The sequence below is a fragment of the Hypanus sabinus genome, chromosome 10, assembly GCF_030144855.1.
Source record: "Hypanus sabinus isolate sHypSab1 chromosome 10, sHypSab1.hap1, whole genome shotgun sequence".
Classification (NCBI taxonomy): Eukaryota; Metazoa; Chordata; class Chondrichthyes; order Myliobatiformes; family Dasyatidae; genus Hypanus; species Hypanus sabinus.
In genome coordinates, this window is record NC_082715.1 from 129,125,603 (window position 1) to 129,143,660 (window position 18,058).

General features: G+C 41.0%; 1 protein-coding gene across 4 annotated transcripts in view; it reads left to right on the forward strand.

Moving 5' to 3' along the window:
- The window catches only part of cdk19 (cyclin dependent kinase 19), a 214,740-nt gene that overhangs the window by 126,693 nt on the left and 69,989 nt on the right, over nucleotides 1-18,058 (forward strand). For all 4 annotated transcript variants that reach the window (XR_009514474.1, XR_009514475.1, XM_059982939.1 and 1 more), the window contains exons 7-8: nucleotides 16,178-16,321; nucleotides 17,439-17,508. Coding sequence is in view for 2 of the 4 variants with exons in the window: in XM_059982939.1 (XP_059838922.1) it covers nucleotides 16,178-16,321; nucleotides 17,439-17,508 (214 nt within the window). In the remaining 2 variants the exon portion in view is untranslated. The remainder of the gene's footprint in view (nucleotides 1-16,177; nucleotides 16,322-17,438; nucleotides 17,509-18,058) is intronic.

The window sequence follows — 18,058 nt, forward strand, 5'->3', positions numbered from 1 at the left end:
TTTCATTGACAGCCTCACCTCTGCGAGGTTTAACCCCTTCACCAAATTTATCAAGTCTGATTTGGTGGCTGCCTCTAGCGCCTCCAGAGTCGGGTTTTCTATAAATTCACCTACGTCCATCTTTGCTGGTTTCCCGTCTGGCTACCCGCGTAACCAGATCCAAGTTTGGACTTACAAGCCCGATTCACTGGCCTCCCAATTTGGTGTCAAATCCTGAGACGAGAACCCCAACTGTTACGTACCCCGTAACTGGATCACTTACCAGCAAAGATAGAGAGGTCCGTTGAAGTCTGGTGGTACTATTTTTAACAGTATTTATTGATAAAAATACACAAAAATAATATCAATGCAAACATACAGATAATATAAATCGTCAATCCTAAATCTAAAAGCGCGGGTAGAATAATAATCAATAAGGAATAGCTCTATGGTTGTCTAGGGGATAATATATTGTCCGATGGAAATATAAAAGTCACTTTAGTTCATTCAAGCTGCAGCTTTTTGGTTGGAGAGAAGGACAGGTTAAAACTTGCCCATTCCTTTTATGTCAATCCTTCAAGAGTCGTTGGGAGTTGATTTCCCCGTTGTTAGCTAAAAACCGTTCTTCCGTGGTAAGGGCCCACCGATTTTGGGGCAAATGGAAAAGGACGCACGTGGCCCTCCCACCGGCTTTCACTATTACGGGATCTCTAGCGTTTCTTCTGGTGCGTCTGCAGGGGCTGTTTCCCAGACCCTCTTTTATCCAGACTCACAGGGTCTCAGATGTCAATCAGAGTGGGATGATGCAATCCCTCCACCAACCCCCCCCCCCCCTCGGTTCATTGCCTGGGGCTTCAATGCATTGCACAGGATTCAATACGCAATTCCGTCTCCAAGAGACAATAGCCGTTATCAACGGTTCCGCTTTCGGAGGCCAGGACACATTCCAAACTCTTTGTGGACTCTACATGTCTTTCTCTCATTTCCTGGGTCTCCTGACTCGAATCAATAGCGATCCTGTGATTCTCAAAAAGGAGGGGGCCACGGGTGTAACAGCAGTATTGTATAGTTCCTTGATATTCCCATTTGCTGATGCTTCTGTTTCAGATGCTAGAGTATTGATGTACTTTGTTCTGTCCCTCTTGATGTTTATCCTATTTCCTTGTACTCCCTGTCATATTCCCTCCATGCCTCTGCTTTCTTGTTCCTAGTTCTGCTTCTATTGTATTTTACTTTTCGTGTTCTCCTCTTGTTGATTGTTTCCGTTGTTCTTAGTGTAATTCACTCCTTATGTTCAAATGGCCTTTTTCCTGGCACTTCCTCACGAGTTTCATTTATTGCTTCTGACAGCAATCTATTCATCTTTGATATTATGGCCTCAAGTGCCTGGAACATAACGGAAAGCTGTTTCTTTGACTTGCACATTGTCCTTCAGTTGCTGATTGGGTACTATGTAGCTTCTTTTTAGCTTCATCTGTACTTTGGTGATCAAAAGATGGTGGCCTGATCCTGCATCTGTACCACATTTCACTCTTATATCATGGAGTGATCTTCAAAACTTCTTTGAGGTGAATACGTGGTTGATCTTGTTTTCTGTTACCGACAGCAACTCCAGGCTAAGACTTTACATGCTGCCGCTGGAACCCCAGTCTCTCCTTCCCCTCTGCAATCCCAAGTTTCTCAGGCCTCACCATCAGTTCGTGTCCTCGGAGCCTTCATTATCCTCCCACCACACCTTCTCTGAACTCTCCTCTCTCTGAACACTGTAACTCTCCTCTCTCCTCAGACAGTACCAACCCTATTCCACCCACTGATCCTAGCTGTCATTTATACTGAGTCTTCACAATTCCCTCCAACCTTTCCCTCTCTGAGGCCTTGAGCTTCCAGTTGACTGCCACTATGATGCTGCATTTAGACAGATATTTAGATGTGTATAACATAAAAGGATAAATCCTAATGTAAGCATGGTCATGGCCTGGCAAAGGACTTAGTTCTGTCCTGTACAAATCTGTGACTCTAAGTTGGATTTGGTGCGACCTTTTCTGGACTACAATGTGCAGTTTGCTAGTCCAGGAAAGTACAGTGGATTTTGATTAATTGGGGCAGCTGCTAATTTGGGAAAACTCTTGAAGAACAAAAACTAATCAAGAAAATAGCCAGGATTCCCTTTCTTTATTTGAGACACTATGCTACTTAATTGGGACAGGAGACTGTTGCCGAAGTAGCGTCAGTCATGTGCAATTGTGTGTAGCCATTAGACACTAACATGCTTAGAGCAAACAGGTTTTAAATAAAATTAGATGCATGCATTTGATTTCAAAAAGCAGTGATTTTTGTCACTGATAGTTGTCGAGATATAAGCAGTAAGACAATTTGGAATGGTTTTGCTCACCGCGGTTTCAAGCATTCAAGCTTGGGGATGCTAGAAGTGGCCAGGAGTGACAGGTTAGGAACTACGAAGAATTTGAAGGTATTAACAATTATCTTGAATATTACAATAAAATTGAAGATTTGGAGGATGCATTTGTTGAAAGCATTGTATGAAAACAATCCATTATCTGCACTGTTTGTGCTGATATTGTTTATTTACAGTCAGTTAATCTATAGAACACAATAACATACACTGAGTGAATTCTTCCATTGATAATTATTAAGAATTAATACACAGTTTTATAATACTGTGGAGATATTGGTGGTGTTCTAATTTGTTCTGTGTTTCATTTAAATACATAAACTGTTACTCGTTCAAACAGCAGTTTTTTATACTTTTTTTTAACCGTTTCGATGAAACTGGTTAATTGGGGCAAATTGTACTGGTCCCAATGTGTCGTAATTATCCAGAATCCACTGTACTTGCATTGGAGTTGGTGTATTGATTGATTCATTGGATTCATTGGTCTGTTACGAATGTGAAGCAACTCTGAGGGGCCGAAGGGTGCAAAGTCGCCCCCTCCTTTTTGAGAATCACAAGATCGCTAGTATTTCGGGTATGAGACCCAGGAGATGAGAGAGATACACAGCATGTCAGGAAATGAGAGAAAGAGACGCAGAATACACAACCAGGTGGAATGTCTCCTGACATAAGCAGAACGGAACCACTGATTACTGCTATTGTCTCTTGGAGAAGGAATTGTGTATTGAGTACTGTACTATTCATTGAAACCCCTTAGGGGACAACCAGAGTGGTCTGGTTGAGGGATTGCATCATCCCAACCTGATTGACATCTGAGATCCCGTGAGTGAGGATAAAAGACGGGTCTGGGGAAACACCCCTCAGACGCACCAGGAGAAACGCTAGAAATCCAGTGACAGCATTTTATAGCGAAGCCGGTGAGAGCTCATGTGTGTCCTCCCTTGCCTGGGTGGCGGGCTCATCACGGAAGAACGGTTTAGCTAAAGGAGAGGTCACACTTGAACGGCCACGACAATGAGACACCGACGGATTGAAATCATAAAGGAAGGTTGGCATTTTTCTATCTCTCTCTCTCTCTCTTTCTCCAACAATTGCAACACAGCGACAAGCAAACAACGGCAGCCTGTGTGAACTGAAGCAAACTTTATATTTCCATCGGACAATTAATTATCCCCTAGACAACGATAAAGCTTATTTCTTATTGATTATTATTATACCCGCACTTTTAGGTTTAGTATTGACGACGTATACTATCTGTATATTTGCATTGATATTATTTTTGTGTATTTTTACTAATAAATACTGTTAAAAATAGTATCATCAGACTCCAACGGATGCCTCTATCTTTGCTGGTAAGTGACCCAGTTACGGGGTTCATAACAGGTCACTGCATTGATTCCTGTGATGAAGAGGTTGCCATATTATTGATTTAACCTGTACTAATTGGAATTTAGAAATTTAACATGAAAATGATTATGAGACTTCTGACAGTGTTAAAAGGCTATTTCCTTAGGTAGAAGAATCTAGGACTAGAGGATTTCGGCTCAGGGTGGTTACATTCATGAAGTAATGTAGCATGAGTCAGGCATTTAATCCACCATGTCCACATTGATTGTTAGCACTCATCCGTATCAATTCCATCTTCTAATATGTAGCCCTTCAATGCCACATTGAGGAAGACAAGTTTCTTTATTCAAAGAGGGTTGTAGATCTATATCATTTGTGTACATTTAGTGCCGAGCAATAGGTTTTTGGACAGGCAAAGGGCATACAAGAAGAGATGGTAAAGAATCATCATGACCTTGTTGAAAGGCAGAGCAATCTCAAAAACTTACATGATCTAATCATGCGTCTATTTTTTTGTTATGTCTTGCATATAGCAGCATAGACATTCAAATGATTTCAGCTATTGCATCATGTGTGGAGAACCAATAGAACAGGTTTTTGTCGTGGTTGAGAAAATGAAGGGGGAGTTGCAATAGTCATCATTACATCAGTTTCGAATTGTAGGAAATAGAAAATAAAAAGGGTGGAAGGTCACATGTGCACCATCTATTGGCTGAGAGGGAAATGAAAGTAAGCTGCTTCTCAGTCTGTATTGCTATTGCATTGGAAGTATCTAGGACATATATGTCAAACTCGAGGCCCACGGGCCAAATCCGGCCCACGGTGGAACTATCTTTGGCCCGCGAGATAATATCTAATTACTATTAAAGCTGGCCCCAGTAATCGAAGCGCCTATGACGTATGATATGGCTAATGCTGAGTTTATTCAGGTACCAGGTTTTCAGGGTTTTTAGTGTTTATTCGGTTTCCCTGGTTTATTTCCTGAATATCATTAATGAATAATTTTTTTTCTCTATTAGAGCTGGCCCGCTGGTATATTGTATGCACCACTAATACTACAAATCCCACAGTGCACTGCCAGTGCATTGCTCGCGCTTGCCTTACTCTCTCATCAGCATCCTTATGGCGCTAGTCACGTGTGGTCAACTTTCAGCTATCCCTCACCTCAAAAATGGCTGAATGAAAGGTGGACTTTGAAAACAGGGGTTTTCAAGGCAGGTGGAAGGCAGAGTATATGTTCACAGATATAAAGGGCAAACCTGTTTGTCTTGTGTGCGGAGACGGTGTGACTGTAATTAAAGAATATAATGTAATACGACACTATGAAACGAAACACCACGACAACTACAAGCATCTGGACAAGAAACAGAAGCCCGCGATGTGCGGTCAAAAGAGTGGAATGGTGGGCAGGATCCGGGAGAAGATGCGGGAGGAAAACGGCGCTGGTGAGCTGACAGCTTATCACTGCATCATACACCAGGAATCATTGTGTGGCAAAGCCTTGAAAATGGAACATATAATGAGCACCATAACACGAGCAGTTAACTTCATAAGAGCCAAAGGTTTAAATCACCGCGAGTTCAAGTCGTTTCTGGAGGAGTTGGGTTCAGAATATAATGATTTGCCCTATCACACAGAGGTGCGATGGTTAAGCCAAGGAAAAGTGCTGAAAAGATGTTTCGAGTTGCGTGAGGAGATCTGTCAGTTCATGGAAAGCAAAGGGAAAGACACAACAGAGCTCCGGGATAAAAAGTTGCTTTGTGAAATGGCGTTTCTGTGTGACATCACGAGCCATCTCAATGCGCTCAACCTGCAGCTTCAGGGGCGGGGTCGTGTGATCACAGACATGTACGCTGCAGTGAGGGCTTTTAAAACCAAGCTGCGCCTGTGGGAGACACAGATGCAGCAAGAAAACTTGAGCTATTTTTCGTGTTGCCAAACTATGAAAGAGCAGGTTTCTACCGCAGTGTTCCCACGTGCAAAGTTTGCTGAAAAACTTAGCATACTTGGTGCCGACCTCACACGGCGATTTGCCGACTTTGAAGCCCAAAAAAGCAGGTTTGAACTGCTCAGTAATCCATTTGCAGCTGACGTGGAAAGCGCACCAACCAACATACAAATGGAGCTGATTGAATTTCAATGTAGTGACACACTCAAGGCAAAGTATGACTGTGGGCGCTGCACAGTTTCTACGTTTCATTCCCGACACAATGCCCCAGCTGCGTACCCAAGCTGCTCAAATGCTCTCTATGTTTGGCAGCACATATCTGTGTGAACAACTGTTCTCTTTGATGAAGATAAACAAAACATCACACAGGAGTCGTCTTTCTGATGAACACCTTCACTCAATTCTGAGGATTTCCTCAGCTCAGAGCCTGACTCCAAACATTGATGAACTTGCATCCAAGATGAGATGCCAAGTATCTGGCTTAGACTAGTGTGAATCACAGAGTGTTGGCCTGTGGAAAAATGTTTTCATTAGAAATTACTCCGGAAAAGCTGCAGATAAAGCCATAAGAAATAAATGCAACTGATTTTTTATTTATTTAATGTTCAATGTTGTTTTTGTAGGCAATAACCTAAGCTTTGTTAGTTCCAGGTTAATATGTGTAATAAATTCATTTCAATAAGTTTTGCAATAAACGCTGAACCAGTCCAGCCCTCGACTTGTACCGATTTTTAAATTTTGTCCCACTGTGTATTTGAGTTTGACAGTCCTGCGTTAGGTCTACATTTGTGTTTGCTAATGCTTGATTTCAAACGGTTTATTAATGGAAAAGGTATGGCTCCCAAAACAATCTTAGCTGAAATAGCATCGTTTCTTTCTCATTGCCTACTTTCTTGTAATCTACGTCTGTATGTTAATACCAATCATAAAAAGAATGCTTGCTAGGCAATCTGCTTCATAAAAAATGAAATTCGTAAAGCGGAGATATAGATATTTTAGATATAGCAGAGACTGAGACACATGAGAGCAGGTTGAAAAATGAAGGCAACGAAAGCTGTGGGAGCACGCGCGAGTACAACTGATCCGGCCCGCATGAAGTCGCATTTTTCTTAATCCAGCCCGTGACCTAAAATGAGTTTGACACCCCTGATCTAGGAATATAGCTTTTTGGTGAAGTCATGTGAGTATTACCAACTCCATCTAGTGCCTTAATTCCATAACAACTAATAACTAGTACTTAACAGAAATCCTATTAATCTCAGTTTTGAAAATTTAAATTGACCTAGTCTTTATCTGTTTTGTTTACAAGGCCAAGACATTTCTGAGCTTCCTTTGTGATATTAAAATAGTTTTAAAAGTTTGGAAAATTGCAAAAATGGTGTCAATGAGTACCTGTGTGCAAAAATATTTTCTTTTAGGAATGGCAAGCAATAGGAGTTGAGTTTCCCAAGTTATTGTATCTTTCTTCACAGCTCTGGACAATGCAGTAGCAAATAGACTATACCACAATACAACCAGCTCCCTTCCATTTGTTGAAGAAAGTTAGCAGGAAATTAATGTACGCTGCAGTGGTGGTGGATGAGATGTGGAAGTGGCAGGGGTCAAGGGAACTGGCATAGACTTGTAGTGAAGAATTCTATATGCACTCAAAAGGGAAGGAACTTGCCAGAGGGAAAAACGCTCAACAAGTGGAATGCAATGCCAGGGATGTTAGTGGAGGCAGATTCAGGTGTAATATTCAAGATGTGTTATAACATATTTGAAAAGAGATGATAGGGAAATTGGGATTGTTCTTATATAAGGCTGGCATGGGCTTGAAAGGGTAAGTGTCTTGTGCTGTAACCTTTCACTGATTCTGTAAGTCTGTAATGGCATGAGTGCCCCCTTATCTTGTGAGACCTGCTGTTCAGCTAAATGCCCCTTCCAACTGTGAATGGAAAATTGGTATTTATCAAGGCATTTGACAATTGTAGACATAAGCTGTCTTTATTTATTCATCCAAGCCATTATGTGTTGAAGTACCCTAGCTTGGTATAATCTAATGAGTGTCTCCATTAATCATATCTTGTTATTTTGAATACCAGTGCATTATCAAATCCAAGTCCATGCATTTCTATAGAAATGTGTTGCCACTTTTCTTATTGTTACTGGGTCAAAATCCTGGCTCTTACCATCTGCTTTTGTAATGGGAATAGTTCTACCATATCACCAGATGACATGGTTCAAGAAGGTGGTTCATCACCATTGAAGGAAATAAATGTTGATTTTCTTCAAAGACCTATTGAGTGTGATGGATCCATCTTATTCACTAAAACACTCATAGATTTACTGAGATTTCATAAATATTGTGGATTCATTTGCAGAAAAATTTGGCTGATGAAAATTTATTAATGGTAAACATGAAAATACTGAATAGTAACTTGCCCTACATTTGATTAATTTTAAATGCATTGGTATTATGATGATCTGAGAGAAACAGCAGCCTTTATTTGAGAAAAAAAAGACTTTGAATGTTTCTTTGCAGAGTGAAGGTAGCAGGGATAGTGGTGATGGGAAATAGAGGAGCCAGATAACAAGTGGTGGGTTTGAGGGGAAGGTAAAGAGTTATGACTAACAAGTCTGAATAGTAGAACAGGCAGGGATAATTAAATGAATGTGATGGGACTGATGGATTGAAGAATATATATATTAATGCAAAGAGTATCATGAGTACAACAGATGAACTTAAAACCTAGATTAATTATGATGCTGTTGTCATTATGAATACTTGGTTGCAAAAGGGACCAACTGGCACTTAATAGCAGGATCCTTAGCAGCACTGATGTACAGAGGGATTTTAGGGTCTAAGTCCATAGCTCACTAAAAGTAGCCACACAAGTAGATAAGATGGTAATGAAAGCGAATGGCATGCTTGTTGAGGTGGCTGGCCTTGTTCTAGCCATGGTCCCTATTTCACAATGTAATTAGAGTTGTGGAAGACTACTACCTCTCCTTAATTCTTTCATCTTGAAAGATACCTGCCATCACCTCGTCATAACCTGCACCCCCACAACAGCCCATGAAGCATTTATTTGTCTCTTAAGTGGTTCTTAAATTTTTACTTTTAATTTAGAATACTACTCCATGTATTAATCATTTTGGGGAACATTTTAACTATTGGACTTATGCAAACTGAGAAATATTAGATTACTTCCCTGTTAAACAGTTCCCTGAAAATTAGAAAAGATGTTTAATGCACATCTAATTGGATACCACTTATTTTATACAGTTGATGTGCATTTAAAATTATTCCCAGAATTGGTTCTAAATTTATTAATTTTCACAATCATTAGACATCACACTTGGATTTGCTATTACCTTTGGTCTCCAACACAAAATTCAATTCCATTGACTTCACATGAACGTAAGAAATGAAACCAGATTCCTTAGAGCCGTAAGAGGACTATCCTGCTTCACAACAGTTCCCTCTACTCCTTTCATCCCTGGAATATTTTTAGATTATTGAAGTTTTCCATTATGAATACACATACAACTCAAACTTCTCAAACTTCCTGCAAATGCTCAACACGTTTCCCCACTAATTGACAGTCTATTTTGTTTCCTAAGTCTAAGCATATGGTATTCTCCTAAACATAGATCATCATTAAGGGATCGGCTGTTGTGGATTGGGTGTTGTGCAATGATCCAGAGGTGATAGGAGAGCTTAAGGTTAAGGAACCCTTAGGGAACAGTGATCACAATATGATCGAGTTCACTTTGAAATTTGGGAGGGGAAAAATAAAATCCAACGTGTCAGTACTTCAGTGGAATAAAGAAAATTACAATGGCATGAGAGGGGAACTGGCCAAAGTTGGCTAGAAAGGGACATTTAGAGGAAAGACAGCAAAGCAGCAATGGCTGGAGTTTCTGTGAAAAATGAGGGAAGTGCAAGACAGAAACACTCCAAATAAGAAGAAATTTTCAAAGGGAGGAAGGACACTACCATGGCTGACAAGTAAAGTCAGAGCCAAAGTAAAAGCAAAAGAGAGGGCATACAAGGAAGCCAAAGCTAGTGGGAAGATAGAGGATTGGGGAGCTTTTAAAAACTTGCAGAAGGAAACTAAGAAGGTCATTTGGAAGGAAAATATGAATTATGAGAGGAAGCTGGGGACTAATACCAAAGAAGATACTAAAAGCTTTTTTAAGTATATAAAGGGTAAAAGAGAGTTGAGGGTAGATATAGAACCAACACAAAATTACGCTGGAGGTATTGTAATGAGAGATGCAGAGATGGCAGAGGAACTGAATGTGTATTTTTCATCAGTCTTCACAGTGGAAGATGTCCACAGTATAACAGACATTCAAGAGTGTCAGGGAAGTGAAGTCTGTGAGGTGAAAATTACAACTGAGAAGGTGCTTAGAAAGTTTAATGGTCTGAGGTTGGGTAAATCTCCTGGACCTGATGGAATGCACCCTTGGGTTCTAAAGGAAGTAGCTAGAGAGACTGCGGAGGCATTAACGACGATCTTTCAACAGTTGATAGATTCTGGCATTGTACTGGATGACTGGAAAATTGCAAATATTACTCCGCTATTTAAAAAGGTGGGAGGCAGCAGAAAGGAAGCTATAGACCTGTTAGCCTGATATCAGTGGTTGGGAAGTTGTTGGAATCATTTGTTAGGGATGAGATTACTGAGTACTTGGAGGCACATGACAAGACAGGCCAAAGCCAGCATGGTTACCTGAAAGGAAAATCCTGCCTGACTAACCTACTGCAATTCTTTGAGGAAATTACAAGCAGGGTAGACAAAGGAGATGCAGTTGATGTGGTGTACTTGGATTTTCAGAAGGCCTTTGACCAGGTCAGCTTAGTAAAATAAGCCCATGGAATTACAGGGGAGTTACTAGCGTGGGTGGAGCATTGGCTGCTCGGCAGAAAACAGAGAGTGGAAGTAAAGTGATCCTATTCTGGCTGGCTTCCGGTTACCAGTGGATTTCCACAGGGGTCGGTGTTGGGACTGCTGCTTTTTATGATGCGTGTCAATGATTTGGACTATGGTACTGTATTAATGGATTTGTGACTAAATTTGCCGATGATACAAAGATAAGTGGAGGAGCGGGTAGTGTTGAGGAAACAGAGAGCCTGCAAAGAGACTTTTGATAGTTTAGGGTAGTGGTCACCAACCTTTTGAAGCCCAAAATCCCCTACCTCGGCTTTAGTGAAAGGCAAGATCAACTCCAAATCGATTCATTACATGCATGCGCAGTGGGGCAGAAAAAACCGGAAATAAAACCCCACAACCCGGAAGTAGAAATAATGTATGAACACCAGGGGTCACCATCCTGTTTTTTGCACCACGGACCGGTTTAATATTGACAATATTCTTGCCGACGGGTGGGGGGTGGGGGTGGGGCGGGTTTAAACACGACTGGAATACAGCAATACTCGAAGCAGGTTCCTTATGTCCAGTCTATTCCGCAATTTAGTTACGTGGCTGTCAGTTCTTAGCTGCTGTCCCGCTTGCTCATGTTTTTAACACTGGAAAAAAACTCAGTGAGTTTGTGTTTAAATGCGGGGTGCTTGGACTCAGGGTACCGAAGCAGTTTTGTGGTCTTCATTGCTTCATTAGACAACCTTCGGGCCCCAGCTCCAGCCTCCCGCCCACCTGCCGCCAGACGCCTTGGCCAGGTGCGGCTGGTTGTAGGTGGAGTGAGAGGACAAGGTAAGGGCCAGAGGTTCCAGTGCCAGGACCGCAGCAGTTGCAGTCCAGAGAGAGCGAGCGACCGAGCGAGGAGTGCGACAGGGCGTGTCCCCGCCCCCCCCCCCCCTTGTAGGATCTATCAGCCAACAAAAGTTTGTTTCAGTAGATCACAGCGAGGTAGCTGCTCTGCTACTTCCAAAACCCTGAGCCCGCATTAACTCTTCTGTGAATATTTCTAGGACCGGGTTCCCCATGAACATTCGGTGCGCTAAACAGGTTTAGAGGCAGCACCCATCTGTCCACGCTCCACACCGGTAGCAACAGCACTTCCCACCGGCCGCGCGAGGTGGCCGGTTACCCAAGGCCAACCAGTGATCCCTGGCGCGAGGCTATCACTGCGTTTAGGCAACTGATGACCTCGCGTGCGTTCAAGTTCAACAAATCACATCGTTTCCTCGCAGCCCGGTGGTTGGGGACCACTGAAGTACACTGTGTAGTCACGTGGTGGGGGAGCTACACACACGCACACTGGGCAGAAAGAACGAAACTAAAATCCCGCAACCCGGAAACAATCTCTCAAGAGTATTTGTGTATTTTTTTTTTCTTTTTTTTCGGGATCCACTGGGGAAGTCCCAAAGATCCACCAGTCGATCACAATTGACGAGTTGGCGACCACTAGTTTAGGGGAATGGGCAAAGAAGCGGCGAATGAAATACAATGTTGGAAAGAGTATGGTCCTGCACTTTGGTGCAAGAAATAAACGGGCAGACTATTATTTAGAAGGGGAGAGAATTCAAAATGCAGAGATGCAAAGGGACTTGGGAGTCCTTGTGCAAGATACCTTAAAGGTTAACCTCCAGGTTGAGTCAGTTGTGAAGAAGGCGAATGCAATGTTGGTACAGGTAGTCCCCGAGTTACAAATGTCCAACCTACGGACAACCCGTACTTACGAACCGAGGAAGGAGAATGCCGTCCACCATTTTAAGTCAGATCGCGACGCCGTCCACCATTTTAAGTCAGATCACGATGCCGTCCGCTATTTTAAGTCATTGCCGTTGACACTGTGTTGAGTGTTTAACTTTGTATTTGTATCTTAGCAAGATTCATCCGGACACCCCCCCCCCCCCCCATTCTGGTCGGCTGGTGGCGCAGTGAGAACGGAGGTTCCTGACTTCAATCCAGTAACAGACCGCTCCCGTGCCGGGTTGATGTTGATCCAGTGACTCCCATACCATCCGTGCTGGGTTGATGTCGAGCTCGCAACTCAACCTCGTAAAAAAAACACTGTCACCTCCAGTTTAAATTCCCATGCAGAATATTGTGGAGGATCAAATACCCAAACCCAGCAGAGCCCCCACTTGTCCCATTTAGCCTGTCTCAGTGCGGTGGTCCTTAGGACCCATCAGACCTTGGGAGCCCGTGGAGTTCAGGACCCGCCGCCCGCAGTGTTTCTGTTCCGTAGATGGGAAGTAATCATGATTGAAAATAAAGTGGAAATAATAAAGCGTTTGGAAAGAGGTGAAACACCATCCATCAGCCATTGGTAATTTTAAAGGATAACGAGAATAATGGAGCATGTGAAAGGCCCTGCCCCAACGAAAGCTACAATTATTACTAAGCAACGCAGTGGTTTAATTATTGGAATACATACATTTCTTAAGTGTTTTACATGCATAGAAAGGTAAAATATGTACTATATACTAAGACAAACCTTTTACTAACTGACGCTAAATAATACTGGATGTACTTGTTCTGACTTGCGTACAAATCCGATTTAAAAACGGACTCAGGAACGGAACTCGTATGTAACCCGGGGACTGCCTGTTTTCATTTTTAGAGGTATAGAATATAAGAGCAGGGATGTGATGTTGGGGCTCTCTAAAGCTCTCGTGAGACCACACTTGGAGTATTGTGTGCAGTTTTGGGCTCCTTATTTTAGAAAGGATATACTGACATTGAAGAGGGTTCAGAGAAGATGCTGAAGAATGATTCCAGGAATGAAAGGATTACTGTATGAGGAGCTCTTGGGCTGTATTCCCTGAAGTTCAGGAGAATGAAGGGGATCTCATAGAAACAATCCAAATGTTAAAATGCCTGAACAGATTAGATATGGCAAAGTTATTTCCCATGATATGGGATTCTAGGACAAGAGGGCATGACTTCAGGATTGAAGGATGTCCTTTTAGAACTGAGATGTGGAGAAGTTACTTTATTCAGAGGGTGGTAAATCTGTGGAATTTGTTGCCACGAGTAGCCATGGAAGCCAAGTCATTGGGCATATTTAAGGCAGAGATAGATAGGTTCTTTATTAGCCAGGCATCAAAGAGTATGGGGTGAAAGCAGGGAAGTGGGGATGACTAGAAGAAATGAATTAGCCCATGATTGAATGGCAGTGTAGACTTGATGGGCTGAATAGCATACTTCTGCTCCTATATCTTAATGTCTTATGGTCTTAAAGCCAGAATTAGAATTATACAGAATTAGATTATTTGGCAATTAAATCTGCTCCACCATTTAATCATGGCTGTTTTATTATCCCCCTCAACCCCATTCTCCTGTCTTCTTCCCATAGCTGTTGACATCCTGAGAACCTATCAAACTCCGCTTTAAATATACCCAATTACCTGGCCACCACAGACTTATGTGGCGATGAATTCTTCCGGCTAAAGGAATTCCTCCTTATCTCTGTTCTAAATGAATGTCTGTCTATTCTGTGCCCTCTGGTATTAGACTCCCCCACTATCGGAGACATCCTTTCCACATCCACTCTATCTAGGACTTTCAATGTTCGATAAATTATGCTACCACTGCCTCTTCTTTCTTTGCTATCTTTCTTGAACACCTTGTGGGTATGCCTGTTGTGATGTTGTGATGGCAAGTATACAGGATTATTTAGATTCCTGTCCTGGATTTTTAAGCAGTTTCTGTTAATGTCACAACATGGTAGTCCCTCTTAGCTCACCAGTCATTCTCAGTATGTTTCTTGGATTTGCATGCATACACTTATAAGTCTGTCTTAGATCTCGTCATGCTCTTTCTGAGTATGAGAAGTACATACTCCTAAACACTATATAATTCTTCTGCTAGTGGTATGATTGCAACCTATAGTTGTTTGCTCTCCTGCTACAGAGTAGCTGCACATTGTTATCCTTAACTCTTTAACAGGGAGGCAACATACCATCCTTTGTTCACAACCTGTACCATATCTGTTGAATTTCTTACAACTGTTATTCTCTTCATCTCTCTTATCTCGCTCCCTGAACTGTTGAGTCAACCTGAGTGCTGGGATCCTGAGTCTGGCTTTACTCCCCCAAAGAAACTTTCTCTCTCATCAGTAATCTGAACCAAAAGCTAGTTAGTATTTAAGATGCCCTTTGAATCTAACTCTGCCCTTCTCTGTTTGTCTGGCAGTCACTCATTTCCTCTGCCTGCTGGGTAGCTCCTGAAATGTAGCTGCAGGTGACCATGTTTTCATGCCCCTGTGGACCTGATGTTTTCTGGTGCTACAACATGATACAAAATGTGCATTCAAAGGGTTTAAGGAGCCTTGCTGTGCCTGTATTTATTAGCTTAAGCCAATTCATAGCAAACATTACTTCTCAATGCTGGCATTACCGCAATATATGTGCAGTTTTACTCATCCTGGAGCAATTTCTTTAATTCTCTGGATGTTTGTTTAAAAAAATGCTTATCTAAAGTGCCAAGGCTCTATTTCCCACAGACCTTTTATCACCAGAACTCTTTCCCATGCTTCTTTTAAACTCATTGGTATCCTGTTTACCACACTACTTTTAAATTCACCAATGTCCTTCTTTTACTCACCAGGATTCTTTTTCCCCATTGCTTTTAAGATCACAAGTGATTTATTTCATGTGCACCTTTTACTCATTTGGAGCTTTTTTCCCACCATCTAAATTCATTGGAACTGCATTGCCCATCTCCTTTTAGAGATGTTAGAGACTCTGTACCCTGCACTGATTTGACGTACTGGGATTGTACTCCATACTCACTTTGCCCACAGGGACTGTTTTCCATTTCCTTTTAAGATTACTGGGTCTTTGTTTCCCACAGTCCTAAACTTAACAATTTCTGTGTTCCCAGGAATTTTAGCAGGACTTAGACTAAGGCACAGTGAAATATGTTGTGGGAGAGAATGTATGAATGGAAAGCACTGCAGAGGGTCAAGTAGAATGCTAGGGTTGCAGGTCGCATGGTTCAGACTGAGGTGGTGGTCAGAAAGCGGAAAGAATCAATCATTAGGAAAGTAGTTTGTAACTTAGCCAGAAAATATGGCTTCCAACTTTATTGTTTAATTGTAGGTAAGTTTGGATTTTCAACAACCAGGATTATACACAAGCAGTAAGTTACCAACAAGCATTAGAGAGGCTAATGAAGATGGTATGGGTGGAATCTGGTATTTATTAATATATGTGGAATTTAGCATTTTGCATGTAGATGAAAGGAAACATTTGCTCGATGAGAGTTAGGATGTGGTTTGTTGCTTATTTTTTAATATTTGTCCTCAGTCAATTTCACTACCATCTAACTTGATGGCTTAAAATTCCACACATTCCATCATTGCTTTAATTTGATAGCCAAAAGCTTACCCCTTTTCTACTTCTGAGACCCAGAGCTTAGCAGTCTATAACTTTCCTCCACACGCTGGAAAATCTGTTAATTCCTATATGATGGACTGAAGACTAGTTTGATTTCATAGCCATCAGAACCACCATGATGAGCATATATGATTCACAGTCAACTCAACATTGTTACTCTTTGCCTTATTATATTTCTTCTCTTTTACTTTAGATATTTGGGCAATTGGGTGCATTTTTGCAGAACTTTTAACATCAGAACCCATCTTTCATTGTCGCCAGGAAGATATCAAAACAAGTAACCCTTTTCATCATGATCAGTTGGATCGTATTTTCAGTGTTATGGGATTTCCTGCTGGTGAGTTTGTTCAGCTGATGCTTGGTGTAATTTCAAGTGGGATATCAGTCTGTTGCACTTAAATAAAACTGACGTACTGCTAAAGTGATAGCTGTAATTATTCTGATTAGCATAGGTATTATAAAAGAGATAGTATTGTAAAATTTTGCTGTACCATCCTCTGGAGTGGTAGACAACTGATTAACGTCATAAATGTCCATATTGATTTGTCTGACACACCATTTGATGTCAGATTCACTTTTCTGAGTTGAGGTGCACATACAATCTCTTTGTCTACAGTGAGAAGTAAATTGGATTTAGTTATGACATTAATGATCCTACAGGATAGAATTCAAATAATCAGAGTAAAGCTGTGTGATGCCTTTTTTTAAAGGTTATGAAACTAATTGCAGCATTGTTGTTTATTCTGAAATAAACTTAATAAGGATCTGCACTTAAGCAAAGACAAAAATTTGTCCTCTTACAGTGGAAGTTTTCATTGTTCTACTTTCAACATGAAACAATGTGCAGTGCTCACAGATAATAAAACAATTTTGTTATCAATCAGACCTAGATAAAAGTTAAATTAAAACATCCCTACAGATCATTGTAACAATATGATTATAATAATGGTATCTAGAAAATAACTTTTTTTTTTAAAGTCTTGTGGGAGAAAGTTTTACTCCTATTTCAGCCCACCGTATCCCCATTGTCAGACTTTTTAATCAGCAAATGAAAGTAAACAGCAGTTACAAAGTATAAGAATGAAAATGTGGCCTTAGACCCAAGTAGTGCTCTCCACCTTTTCTGAATTAAAAGTATTTGTGATTAGTTTGAAACCATAATTATTTTAATTCAAGATTTGGGACACTATCCTCTGTAAAAACCAGTAGTGTCTACTTTGCTAAACGGTGTTTTTGTGGTGGCAAAATTGGAGCCTTAGAACACTGGCACTAGGGCAAGTGAATCAGATTTATGTTAATGTCATAGCTAGCACCTTGCTCAGGTGCACCAGTCCCCTTTAATAAAATCTTTTAATGGAAGAATGACTTGGTACTCTGTACCTATGGTTTTCTTGGTTATAGATATATGCAAACAATCTAGTAACATTTGTAAAGACGTGTCTTTATTTTGCAAGATAAAGATTGGGAAGATATCCGCAAAATGCCGGAATACCCAACTCTGCAGAAAGACTTTAGGAGAACAACGTAAGTTCTGATTCTTTACCGGTTTCTGATTGAGATTTGAATTTTATACAATGGGTTACATGCTTGAAGGAACATTCACACCGCTCACAGAGTGCTGTATTGCCTGCTTCTTTTGGAAGCAGGTATTCTTGAATTTGGGGGTGCTTTAGGGTGGCAGGGGAGAGAATCATCAGAAATTTCATCCTTCAGTTTCCTAAACATAACTTACAAAATTTGTCATCTTTAAAAATATAAGCAGTTGCTTTGACAATTTCATTTTTTCTTGGGAAATTCCAGGAAATTATCCAAGATCCATTCCATTGAAACATGTTACTATTCTGCTGAACTGTAGAAATTAAACTCTTTTAATATTTTAAATTCAACCTTCCCACTAGCAATCTGTTTCACTATGCAGGAAATGTCTGTTTTGGAATTTATGAGTATAATTAATGTGAGATTGCCCATTCATTGGCTTTGTAGGACAATCTTCTGCTTTGCACACAGGTTGCTATTTCATTTTTATACTACAACGATATACTGATTGTACACCAACTGCCCAAACACAGTTTGT